General features: G+C 40.4%; 1 protein-coding gene across 3 annotated transcripts in view; it reads right to left on the bottom strand.

Moving 5' to 3' along the window:
• Positions 1-13,791, bottom strand: part of GAB1 (GRB2 associated binding protein 1) — a 153,395-nt gene that overhangs the window by 49,244 nt on the left and 90,360 nt on the right. For all 3 annotated transcript variants that reach the window (XM_019522139.1, XM_019522138.1, XM_019522140.1), the window contains exons 2-3: positions 9,637-9,931; positions 303-516 (exon numbers count right to left, since the gene is read on the bottom strand). In XM_019522139.1, the coding sequence (XP_019377684.1) occupies positions 303-516; positions 9,637-9,931 (509 nt within the window). The remainder of the gene's footprint in view (positions 1-302; positions 517-9,636; positions 9,932-13,791) is intronic.

Here is a 13,791-nt window from a genome sequence, read left to right as displayed (position 1 = left end):
GTTAGGGCGGCTAGGAGCTGGAACCAACTTCCAAGGGAAGTGGTGCTGGCCCCTACCCTGGGGGTCTTTAAGAAGAGGCTGGATGCCTACCTGGCTGGACTCACTTGAGTCCCGTTTCTTGTTTTGGGGTTTTGTTGTTCTCCCGCCCTGGCCGGGCGTCGGGCTAGAAGATCTACTAGGTCCCTTCCGACCCTAAACCTATGAAACTATGAAACTATGAAAGAGAGAGAGAGACAGAGAGAGAAACAGAGAGAGAGAGAAAAGAAAAAGAGAAAGAGAGAAAAATTGAAACAGCCATTTACCTCATAGGTTCTGGTTTCTTGCTTTGACAGTTTATTAGCAATAAGTAGTCCTGAGGATCTTCTTGACTACATGAGGATTCCGAAGAGGGGATATTAATTAGCTGGTATGGAGGAGGTAGGGATGATTCGGCATGCATAGAAGGTGGTGAAGTATTAACTGCTAAGGGCAAGTCAGAAGATGCTTGTAAAGAACTACCAGGTGGCTTCACAGCATCTGTGAACAGAAACACAACAATGTTAAGTCTTTCTTTTTATATTTTATTGAGCTCTTTAAAAATGAATGCTGCTACAGACAGGTGAACATTCATTTGAATAAGACAGTAAGCAGATTTAAGTTGATCCTGTCATAAAAATCATTTCTGATGCAAACAAAGACAAAAAAAACCCCAAGCTTGTAGGACATTAGAAATTTCCTTCTAAACATACATATATATATTTTTTCAGATGCGAGTAGGAAACCAGTGAGAGGGTAGCCTTCATTCTAGGACACTCAAAAATGTTTTCAGTTCATTAACTCTTAGATGTTATTAATCCCATGGCTGCTCATGGACCTTAGAAGTAAACCCTTGCTGTTATTTAGTCCAGTGGTGCTCAACCTTTTTGGCCAGTGGGCCAGATGGGCAGTGTCCAATTCTTTCATGGGCCAAATCTGACAGGATCCCATCTGGCCACACAGAGTGGGGAGGGGAGCCCAACCCTGGTCCAGCCACATGGTGGAAGGGATCTTGAGCTGGCCACAACCTGGCCCCACTGGGTGGAGGGGGTATGGTGTGGCCTGGCCTCAATCCAGTCATGCAGGGGGAAGAGGCATGGCCCAGCTCCGCTGGAGGAAGGGGCCATGGCCCAGTCCTATTTGGCGAGAGGGGAGTAGCCTGACTCCAATCTGGCCATGAGGGAGGAGGGTCCTGGCCCAGCTCCACCCTGGCCTGTGGGACTTGGCATTTGGGCAGTGGAGAGAGGTGGCAGTATTGCCCCTGCTCCCCCACAGCCATAATTTCCCAAACCATGGGGAGCCCTCCAGACCAGATTCCAAGTCTTTGCTGAAACAGCTGGCCTGCAAGCTGGAGGTGGAGCACCCCTGGTTTAGTCATTTTCTGGTCACAAAATGAGGATGCTGGCTGATGCAGTAGAACCAAGCATACAAATCTGCTGTTTTAAATCAAGAGCAGCCAAGGTTTAATGGGTTAAAATTCTGCTGTAGTCACCTAAGTCAGCATTTTTGTATGTGCACATTCATCGTTTTTCTTGATTCCCACCACTTTGCTATTTAATATTAAAAATAGGGCACAATTATTCACTCACTAAATCTGAAAAGCAAGAGAAAAGGGGCAAGCAAACAAGAAGACTTTGTTCATGTAACGGAGGATTCACTGCTGAATGCAAGACCTCGCAAGGAGATGTGGTGTATGCCAGGTTCCCACAGAGTCCTCTTTCTGTATCACAACCCTGATGGTCTACCCCAGGCAAGAACTATAAAACTAAGGACAGATTGGTCCCTTGTAGTTTTATCCCTCCCCGTTATAATTCTTTTCTACTTTCCATCTGTGAATATTTTTCTCTTGACAACTTTAACCCTTTGGGCTAGTTTTCCCTCTCTCTCTCTAGGTTAGAGTATGGAGGAATATACACTTGTAGCAGCTTCAGAGGGGGAGTCGCTGATATGGTGCAACTGTCTGCAAGATTTTGTAGTGAGGCAAGTGTAGCACAACTATTTCAACTTTAACCTTCTTCTAAGGTCAATGCTGGGTGATTCACTCACTTATACTGGTACAGGATCATGCATGTACAAAAGTTACAACATAATGGCTGCTGCAAATTCCTGAGAAGCAGCTCCCACCCCGCTTCTGAAGCCACTACAAGTGTGTGTTTGTCCCTACCCCTTTGTCTGACAGTCTGGACAATGCTAAGGCCAGAAGATAACAATAAACCTTTACTCTGTTTTTTTAAACTAAGATATTTCCTTTTATTACATTATTAGGTCATCCATAATTCATGCCTGGTTGAATGTCAAGACTTTTGACATTGCAATTTGTCAGTTGCTACAATTTGTGCATCTTTCCAAGACAATCTGAACAGGAGAATGGTTCTAATTTAGTACTCACAACACAACGTAGGAGAAAGTATGCAGCTGCCTAGCAGCCTAACTCACTAGACAGCGTAGCACGAGAGAGTCCCCAAAACAGTAATGCTGCATGCAGCACTCGTTCTGTACAGGGTTTGGCTTCTACCATATTAAACAAAACAAACTGGATATGACATGATCACTACTTTCACCTGTTTTCTTCTTGAGAGACTCCAAACCTACAGATTTTAGTTTTCCACAACATATTACACAACCAACACCTTAATTCCCTTGATGTTTGTTTTAAGGTGATAACTGCAAAAGCATCCCCACGTTCATCTCTGTTGGGGAGAAGGTCTGAGTAAGCTGGTAGGATAGACCGTCCTGTGGCTCCTGATAAAACGTGGATTGGATCAGCCACTCCAGAGCCTTTCCTCTCCTCTCCCCACAGCACCCCATAATAGACATGGAGATTCTGCCTAGGCAAAGAATGAAGCAAGGGAACAGATAGTATTTTACATACACATACACGCACACACAACTACTCCTTAGCCATCGTGATGTGGAGGAAGAGACAACTGATGCCTTTTGCATTCCCCTATCCTATCCCTAGCTATATACAAAGCCCTTATGAGCATGAGCTAGAAGGTCACAGGGTCTTTTTGGTACTAAGTCAGTGACAAGGTTTCCATTTTGGGGCCCTATACAAAGGTTTGGTTTCAAACTCCTACTCCATAACTAAATCATAACCATATCAACCTCTGTTCACCTTAGGGCCCTGAGCTTTTTGCATTGTTCAATGGCCCACAGTTTACACTGATCTAACACCCTCTTGCACAAAGTGCAGAGATCACACACAACAAAATCAAATACGATGACCCTGAACTTTGCAGGGAAGACTGGTGTGTCACTTAGATACAAGAGAACTTAGTGGATTGAAAGGGGATGGCTAATGGACAGTGTGTATTGTGGTGTGGGCACACTTTACCCTAAACTCTGTGACCTGAGGTTCACAAACTCAAAAAAATGAGTTCCCAGCAGTAAACACAAGACATCCAAAAGATGGATGAGGTGTCCTCTTGGCTGAAGGGAGAAGGGGAATATTTAAGTCTTTGAAGACCAACAAACCCTTTGCAGGGGTGGACAAAAGAATTCACAGGTGGGCTGAGTCCTTATTAGGCTGAAGGCTGATTACAGTAAAGAGGGACAAGGTTGAAAACTATTTACTCGAAAGAAGCTAGTTAACAAATGCACCAAACACATGCCTGGTAACTGGGGTGGGTGAAACATCAACCCATTAATATCAATAACATCGCAGCTTTCTGCTTTGAAACCTATTTTTATGTAAGCATTGCATTATTTTAGTCGCCCTAAATAGTTATATATAATCAACACATATAAAGTACTGCATTCATATTTTAAATATTCAAATATTTTCTTTAGCCACTTAAATATATTTGGGAAGCTAACACTGAGTTAAAAGTTCAGCCCTGCTGCTTGTTATGTTTTAAAATGAGCTTCAGTGATGATCTTGATTCATCTTGAATTCTCACATTTTGGAGAAACAGATCATCTGAACACTAAAAAAAAAAAAATCCTAATCTTTATGTTTGTCTTCAGAGCTAAGACACCTGGTTGACTGTGAGCTGGAAAAGCATCCCAAATATTTCACATGCAAATGAGCATAACAAGAATCCCATTTTGTTTTTAGAATTCCTGTATTCAGGACAGCTAGAACAAGTAGCTTTTTTATAAACGGGACTAGTGTTTTATTATTTTAATTTTTTTTCCTGACTGATTTGGTAACAGCGGACAGATGTGTCACAACATTCAGAGTGTGTCAGCCTGCTAAATAGAAGGCCGAGTATGTAAGCAAAATTATCCACAAAATAGTTACAAAAATTAACCAGTGGTAAAAAGGACCTTTTACAAGCAAAGCTAACAAATAACAGAGGCTGCCATTCATCCACTTAGTTATTTATATCTTATTTATAATGTTGTTGTGTCTGCACTCTGAGAATGCAAACTCTCAAAAGGATTGAATGTGGGTTTGGGATTGAAACTAAACTATTTTCTACACTGCAGCTGAGGACAGTGGAATCTTCCCTCAACTTTTTTTTCTTTTGAGTATGTAAATACTGATGTATAAATTGTTTACGTGATGTGAACTGACTATAAAAGCTACAAGAGCCTTTTAATGAAATGTCAGCCTCATGCTGACTTAGAGGATGAGAAAGCACTCTTCAGAGAATGTAGGTAGAAGTACTGGAAAGCAAAAATGGGATTTTCCCATTGTATGAATGAATCAGAAACAGCCACGCAACTGCCTGGCTCTGAGATCCTCACTGGTGATGATGAGTCATTCAAGCCATTTGCTACTGTGTGGCTATCCCAATTAAAATAACTTAAAGGCCAAGTAATTATTACAGTAAACAAAACGACAGGCCCATGGTGATGGGGTCATATGTGAACTTAGGTTTCCCATTGTAAACAGTTGTACAGAAAATCTGTAGGGAGTCTGTAGGGTTTTGTGTTCCACACACATGTATACTTATATGGTATGCTACAGGAAAAATGAATGATCAAGCAACTTCAAAGCATAAGAAGGGATTATATACATCACTTACATCTTTAAAAGGATAAATATTTTATAATGAAGGACACTGCTTCTGCAATATTTAGGCTAACCATGACTATTTTAATACAACATAAGACTCCCAAAATATGCAGTGCTTTCGTTTCCCCTTTCCTACTCCCAATGCCAATTTCTATTTGTTTTGAAATAATAAGCCTTATTTTAAATAAACAGCTCATAGTAAAAAACCTACACGAATAGTCAAACCTTCCTCTTCCCGTCACTCTCCTCTAGTTCCCTTTCTTGATGGAAGAAACACGCTTTAGGTGATTTCATCTTTAAAACCTCTCCCCAACCCCGTCTACTAGTTTACAGCATATAAAATAGTTTTACAAACACTTTTGGCCCATTAAACCCAGTTCCATCCCAGATCCTCTTCAAATCATCGTCCACTCCAGGACCTTCCTGATCCAACTCTGTTTGGAAAGAGAGACTTTGATTTCTCTAGCAGTTTATTCTTAATCCAGAAACGCTGAACGCTCTCTTCAAGCCCATCAGCCGCACTCTTCTTGATATTCTGTCATGCTTGGACTTCCATGATTCAGTGCTTTCCTGGTTCTCCAATTACTCCACCAGTGTGTCATTCTCCTCATTAACTTTTCCTGTTTTCTGGGGCGTTTCACAGGGCTTAGTCCTTGTGTCAACCCCTGTTCTGCTCTTATAACTTATTTCTGTGTAAATCTCATCCATAAACCTATCCAAAACCATTTCCATGTTGATAACTCACAGAAGTGTGTGTAGTCTAAACCTGCCTCCTCCTGTCTAAAGTAAAAACTTTGTCCATCTCTGACCATGCCTGATGAATGTCCAGCTGTTAGCCTATGTCCAAAATGGATGAAGCACTCTTAACCTATTCCCATCCCACATTAACACTCCTCCTTTCTCAATATTGGTCACCACCACCATCGTCCTGGTCAATCACATGAGATTTTGCAGACCTCCTACATCTTCAAATCCAGGCTCCATCAAAATCTTGCTAAATTTCTTCTCCATGTCATCTGTAAGATATATGTCTTTTCCTAGGTCTCCACATATCTAAAAAATCTCTCATTCAGACTTTCATTACCTTGAGTCACAATAAGTGCAATATCCTAACCTGGAAAAAAATTCATTCGTGCCTGCCCCGCAAATCTCCACTCATATCAGTACATAATGCCAAAGGTTATTTTTCTAGGTTATCTATCATTTTGACCACATCACTCTTTTTTCCATTCTTCTACCAGCTTCTTCTTCTTCATCTCAAAACACAAGCTACATAGCTTTTCTTTCAAGACCCTCCATGACCTAACCTGTCTTACCAAGATATCTGTTCCCACATCCAACAGGCAAATAAGCTAGTTTCCATTGCCCTCTAGTTACATTTCTAAAAAAGTACCTTTGTTTTTCCTCCCACACTACCCCTCCCCAAGCAGCCTCAATACCTACCATATCGGTCATCCTTTCTTATATCTTTGTTTTTCCAATGCTTACAAAAAACTCGACAATGATTAAACAGCTGATGTGCTGAGACCATCACCTATCATCCTGACCAACGCTGTTTCATTTTCTTATGCTTTCCAGAGTGTCTGTGCCCACCTCTTATCTCATGTTATTGTAGGTATTAAGGTCTTAGAGGCACGGACTGTCTTTTGTTCTACACTTACACAGTGGCTAAAACAATGGAATCCTGGTCTGTAACTGGGACACAAAAGGCACTACCAACAAAAAGTAGTAATAAAGTCTTGTTTAATCCACTTGACACCACAGAAGCAAGTATAACTGGAGAAAGTTTCAGGAGGAGCAGCATTCCTCTACTGCCAGTAACTGATTCTTCCCTAGAGCTATAACCAGGATACTTCATCACAAAAACGGTGCAAAAATGGTAGGTGAGAGAAGAAAAATGAAATTGCTAAATTAGAGTTTGTACCAAATATTAGGCTTTGAAAAGTCTGCTTCTGTGTGTAATAAGTTGTAATTTTAATCAACTTGTAAACACCTTGCTTGTGTGTGAAACAAGCTGTAATTCCTTTGAAGAAATGTGATCAACATTTTTAGAATTTATAGTTTAAATGGGACAAGGAAAATACAACCATGGACTACTGGGCATAATAAAGGATGGGAAATTTTACTATTTTCTGCTGCCTTTCTCTTGTCTTTTTCCCTACTTCCTACACTTTTCCTGGTCCTTTTTTCCCCTATCACCTGTACTCAGCGGGTGAACATATTAATCCTTTATATCATGGTTATTAGCAAACCTATTAACACTAATCATGGAAATCACAGAAATGTAAGACATGAGGTACTCCGCTCAATGCTGAGGCAAGATATGAAACAATATTGACAGATGTTCTCTCAAATCTGCAATGTTCCTGCGCTTAACTATCCTTATATTAGAAACTTTTTCCTAATACCTAACCTAACTCTCCCTCACTGCAAATTAAGCCTATTACTTTTGGTCAACTCATGGTGAGCATGGGTTGGACCAACAAAAAATACTATTTTTTATTACAATTACTATTATTTATTACAATATATTACAGAGTTACTGTAATTTATTGTAAATTATTATAATTTTCCAAATAGAACAGTGATAATGTGCATATATTATTGTTTTTTGGTTGGAAGATGTGTTCTGGAACTCCACACTGCAAAATGTGTGTGCAAGTTAATTAAAAGAAAATACCTGCCAGCATCGTCCAATTTCTAAGAGCATCACCAATCAGCATAGGAGAAACAACATAGTGCTAGCCTGAGCTGATGTTTCCTCCACTCTCCAAATTAATGTTTAAAATACATACACACATTTCCACTACAAAGCAATCTAACGGCAACACTAAGCAACCCCACTCCCTTTCAAATCAATAGAAGCACTTATCATTAACTTGAAGAAGAGCAGGAGTAAAATCCTGGCACTACTCCTCTATTCTTACTCTAGTAGAGTCTGGTAAGAGAGTCATTTGGTCATATCTGAGGTACAGCGCTGCCAATTTTGAAGGGAACAAGCTTTAACAAGGAGGAAGACTGCAACTCTCATAACGGTTACATCTCATCCTATAAAGAAATAAAGCATGGATATGTTTGTTTTCAAAAGCAGATTTAACCTATCTTCAGTTTGACTTCCCAAAATAATTTATAAATTAGCAAAGAAATTAAGGTATAAAGTGTAAAAACTTGAAGTTGTTCTTTAATGTGCGAGTCTTGGTGTACTAACGTATGAGGAAGCCCAGTGGTTGATTTGCCAGCATTCTGAAATTATGTAGGATCTAGCCAAGATTAAGATTAGAAAACATACAAACAATATCTCAGTTCACAACTAGAAAAGCCATGTATGAAATCCGAGTATAGATAGCTGATCCAGGGCTTATTATAATCTAATCTATGTCTCAGAGAAATAATCTTCCCCAGCTGTGAGGAAGTCAAATCAAAAAGTTTCACCAGAATGTCCCAGAATAAGAATCAAGAAGGAAAAGCATCCTTGTTTCAGGTGGCAAGTTCTTAAAGTAAATCACTCCTAGTGAACATGATGGAATAGGCTGTGCAAGTCCACATCCCAATAAAACACACAGAAGTTTGGCTCTCAATAGCCCACTAATCAGACATACTTTATCAGACATGTATGATTTAATTTTCTCTTAGGGCTATAAAAAGGGCTGTAGTAAATACTGCTGCCTACACAGACCCAACAGGATTCTGGGTTATGAGATTCAGGATAAGGAAAAATTATTCAAAAGGGGTGTGTTCAGATGAGTAAAATGTGCAGGGCACAAATTAGTAGTGGCCCATATTGACCTGGGTGGGTACAGGAGACTGAGGCCAGCACCTATGCTAGCCTCAGCACCCTTACCTGGGGTTCTAGGGGCCTCCTGGGACAGCAGAGGCACAGATCCAGCTGCACAGATCCTGGCTGGCAGCCAGAGTATGGCCCTGCACAGCCAAGCTCCGTTTCTGTCAGTGCATGCTGCTGCTGCATGCACCACACCACTTTTTTTTAGTGGTGATTTTCTTTTGACCCCGTGTCAAATTCTGGCACTGCGGTGCAAATTAGCAGTGCAGCGAATGGGTGCATGTGTGCAGTTTGCAGTGCCTCAAACAGCTCACCTGGATGCACCCAAAAGTCTTTACTTGAATTTTCCCCAGTGCCCCAGTGACTCCATTACTATCCAAGCTGCTCTGTGAGAAGGTCCACTGGCAGAATTTGGGTTTGAGGTGCAGAGCAGAAGTAAAGGAAAGATGGAGTTAAAGTTCTTGCATTTCACAATAGTAGTCCCATTTCCACTGCTTGTGCAAACATGGATTTTACGAACTGTACAAAGCTTCTCAGATAGGAAAATATTTCAGTCATGAACATAAGAGTTTATTTTCATATATAAGAATGATAAAACAGACTAGGTCTGAAGTTCTAAAAAAAAATCATTAAGCTAAACCATTAGACCAAAATCATTTCAGCATATTACTAATTTCCGTATTTGCCACAGGTCATAAAAATTCAACTCCAAAGATATCATTTGCTATTCTATTTGCATGTTTGCATGCATGTACAGCAAAAAGCCTATATAGCTGTACACAAGTTTTGTAGTGAATGCTACTGACAGCTCTTTAAACATTCCCATGTGTAAGGACAAAGCAGTTCTTAGAAACAGGAAAAATGTTAAACTTACCTTCATCTGTAGGGTTGAACCCACAGATATCACAAATACATCGAACCCACTTATTCATCTCCTCCTCGCTGTCTGCAACCAAGTAGAAAACTCTGTCTATAGTGTTGATGTCAAAAATATAGCTATTTTCAAACTCTTTCTTGTTAAATGTCAATCCAGCATCTACTTGTTGACACAAGTTTAAGTCAATAATGCGGATAGGCTTTTTAGCATGGTCATTTTTGTAATATTCCAATACATCTGGATCTCCTGTTAGACGGCCGCTACGAAGCACAAACCATCTCCTCTTCCATGCCTAAAAATTCAGAAAAGTAAAAAAAAAGTAAAATTAAACATGTGATTGAAGGTATAATGAAATAAAGTAATACCTGACCTCCATAATTCAAACTGTGTAATAACAAAGGTTGAATACAATACATATGTCAAATTGTTTTCAAAAGACTGCATAACAAATACAAACTTAAGAGGGTGAAGTTACGAACTGGTAGAAATGGATTTCTGTATTGGAAATTTTTTTTTAATTCAAAAGAAGTTCTTTCCTATATTTAAGACTAGAGAACACATAATCAAAATCAGGCATATATCTGCCAAATGGAAAAAAATGAATTCAGTAGGGAAAGAAAATAAAGCTAGTGGACGTTATTACAGCCAAGGGAGCAAAAAAACACAACATAATAAGTACTTCAAAGTTGTTTATTCAGTCTGAGCACTGACACGCTTCAGGAGTCACTTGCATTTATAGCACAGACAATGCTCATACATGTGTACTTCTCTGGATCTTAGGACTATAAAAAGTTCATGACCTAGTAGTATTTTAAGGAGCTGTTTTTACAGAAAGAGAGCTACATTATGAGTTGGCAAAAGTTAACATGAAAAAATACATTTCACTCGGTTACAAAACAATAGGACAGCACTCTGCGTTTTCTGCATTTCCCTCTTTTTACTTTAGAAACAGGAAAAAACCCTTGTGCATTTACGGTACATTCTTGAAAGAAATCTATTTATGTTCCACCAGGCATTTCAGCCAAATCTTACACCAACCCCGATAGATGCCAATACAGGCGATATGATTAGGGAAGGGGGTTGGCCTAAATATTGTATAACCAGTCTCTGAATCTGGGACAACTATTATTCAGTATAATTCATATCAAAGCACTCTCTGATTGTCATATTTCAAGCCAACGAAGCAAACCTTGCACCGGGCTGGTTTAGGAGTGAGGAGCCAAAGGTTATCTTTGCAGTCCTGTTTCTCCACTCTCAGCCCCTCAATTGTAGCTAAAGATGTGGGCTATTCCGTTAAAGAGAAGCAGCATCCTCAAACATGCTCCAACTCTGCCACCTGAACTTAAAGGCTAGGAGCAGACATTACACATAAACCAGTTTAAGCAATCAGAAACTGGGTTGAACCTGTAACAGAACAAATGTTCAGTGCACATAAACCAGTTTGAAAATGGTTGAAACTGGTTTGAGATAAACCTGAAGGCAGTATCAGATGTAACCGATTTGGCTCAGACCAGTTTACGCAATGCCTGTCCCAGACCCCTTGTGCTCAGATACCCGAGTCAATAGAAGCAGGCAACCACAGAGCCTTCTGGTTCATAGTGTATGTGTGAGAGGTCACTAGGTCCTTCAACATGTACACCTAGGCACGAGTATGGAGGAGTGGAAATGCCCAGACCTTCCATCCTTCCTTCAGATTATTGAGACAGCATCTGAAGGCCAGACTGAGTGTAATGTAAACGGCATTAAAAAAAAAAAACAACAAAACCCCAAGACAGACAGTTTACTCCTTTCAAACCTAGAACTTTTGCTCAAAGGCAGGGGTGACGCATAGGTGGGGCACCCCGAGTGTGGTGGTGCACCCCCTAGAAAAAGGAGCACCCCCGGCGGCACCTGCGGGGGCACTCGCTACCCCATCCCCCCACTACTGACAGTGCCGGCGGCATCTGTGGGAGCTCTGTGCTTAGCTCTGCCGTGCTCCCGCCGCTGCCAGCACAGCTGTGCCCCCCTGGCTGCTGGGGGCACGCGTCATTCATGCTCAAAGGCACTGTGCCAGAGTCTATTCCCCCATCATGAATCTAAGTGGACCTGAGCACCTAAGTGTGATTGTATTCCACTGGGCTTAAGTTCGTTAAAAATATATTAATAGATCTCCTTTTGTAATACGTCACCATCTTACCCTTAAGATTAAATCACAAAAAAGCAGCAAGGAGGAGGAAATTAACTGATCTCACACTGAAATTACCCCTGAACTTTTTCCTGCTTTTTAAGCAAGGAAAGTGACTCTATTCTAACCTTAAGAGTCAAACACAATATCTGTTATCAATGTATTTTCTGAAATGTGCATTTATGTTGTTTAAAATAAGGATGTGAGTAAATCCAAGATGAAGCAAAAAATCCAGACATGTTTTGTACATGGTACACAGCGAGAAAGGCAGAACCACATTCTACCAGAAAAAATCTGAGGCCCCCAACCACTCGTACGGTTGGGGGCCTCCGTGGCGAGCCCTATGAGAAGAGGCTGAGAGACCTGAATCTCTTCAGTCTCCGCAAGAGGAGACTGAGGGGGGATCTTGTGGCTACCTACAACCTTATCGGGGCCAGCAGCAGGGACTCGGGGAAAGTCAGTTCACCAGGGCCCCCCTTGGAGTCACCAGGAACAATGGCCACAAGCTGAGGGAGGATAGGTTTAGGTTAGATATTAGGAAGAACTACTTCACTGTAAGGGTGGCCAGAGCCTGGAATAGGCTTCCCAGAGAGGTGGTGCTCTCACCTTCCCTGGAAATCTTCAAGAGGAGACTGGATAGGCACCTGGCTGGGGTCTTGTGACCTCTGCCACCCCCAGTCCTCTTTCCTGCCCGTGGCAGGGGGTCGGACTCAATGATCTGTCTAGGTCCCTTCCCACTCATCGATTCTATGATTCTATGAAATAATTTAAAAAATGAGAGAAAGGGAAAGTGTAAGACATTCTAGCTAGGAGTGGTGGATATGAATAGCAAACAAGTACTAAAGCACATCAAAGCTTTACAGATGACTTGTAATTGCAAGCATTGTGCCTTTAATATATTCCATCTAATCTGCCCTTAAATCAAGGAAAGTACCATCCAAGTCAGTTTTAAGTCACTTTTTCTCACTGAATTAACAAGTTAGTCACTCTCCTAAACACAAAATGTAGTGAAGCACTGAAGAAAAATAAATAAATAAATAATACATAAATTAGCAGAAACTAAAAGTAGTAATTATAATATTGCAGTACTCAGAAAATCTAACCAATTTTATTTTGCTTCCTACCAAAGTATCAACCACTCGTAAACAAACAGTTTAGATACTAGTATGACATCAACCTTAGATATTTTCTGCACAGAATGTCTCAGGGTTGATAATTAACTGATAATTAATTAGTCCTGAAACACAAGAGTGCAAACTTTAGCTGTTTCAGAAACTGGAATTTTCTTCCCCTGAGCTTCCATTTCTTCAGATGAGATTTCCCCCCCCAAACTTTGGGTGAAAATAAAAAGAATCTCTAACATCCAAATGTATGTGCCTCAGGAATCATGCAACGCAAGTAAGATCAGTACACATGAAATCTAGTAACTTGGGGGTTTATTTCTAATTTCATGTTAATGGATGGGTTAATGTTCTTCATAGTGTCAGCGCTAACACAAATCCTATTCAATATTTAAGAGTGAAATATGACTCCTAGTCCAATTTCATATAGTCATCATCAAAACAGAATTTCTTTCAGCCCTTCACGCTGCAAAATACCAACTATTAAATACTTAAAACATTGCATTTATCCTACCAGCACCTGCTAGCATTTTTAAAAGAATTTTTGCATGGTGAATATGTGAATGTTTATTTCAGGCATATAATGAGTCACTCTCACTGAAATTGGCACAGATTAAACTCAAAAACAAAAGCAATTCCATAAACTACACACTAATAAGGCAGATACAAAGGTTCTCTGGAGTATAGTACAAAGCACAATTTAACAGCAGAATAAAGCTTGAAGCTAGACAAGAGAACTGACATCAGCACCCTTGCTAATCATAGCACAAAAGCTCCTCTATGTTTTGTCACAGTGCAAAATGAGCCCACATAAATCACTCTTTGTTATCTGAAAATATCTGGGATTCTTAAAGCTTGTTCTATTTT

This window comes from Gavialis gangeticus, unplaced genomic scaffold (genome assembly GCF_001723915.1).
Source record: "Gavialis gangeticus isolate Ggan-Ray unplaced genomic scaffold, GavGan_comp1, whole genome shotgun sequence".
NCBI lineage: Eukaryota > Metazoa > Chordata > Crocodylia > Gavialidae > Gavialis > Gavialis gangeticus.
This window is presented reverse-complemented; position numbering and strand designations above follow the sequence as displayed.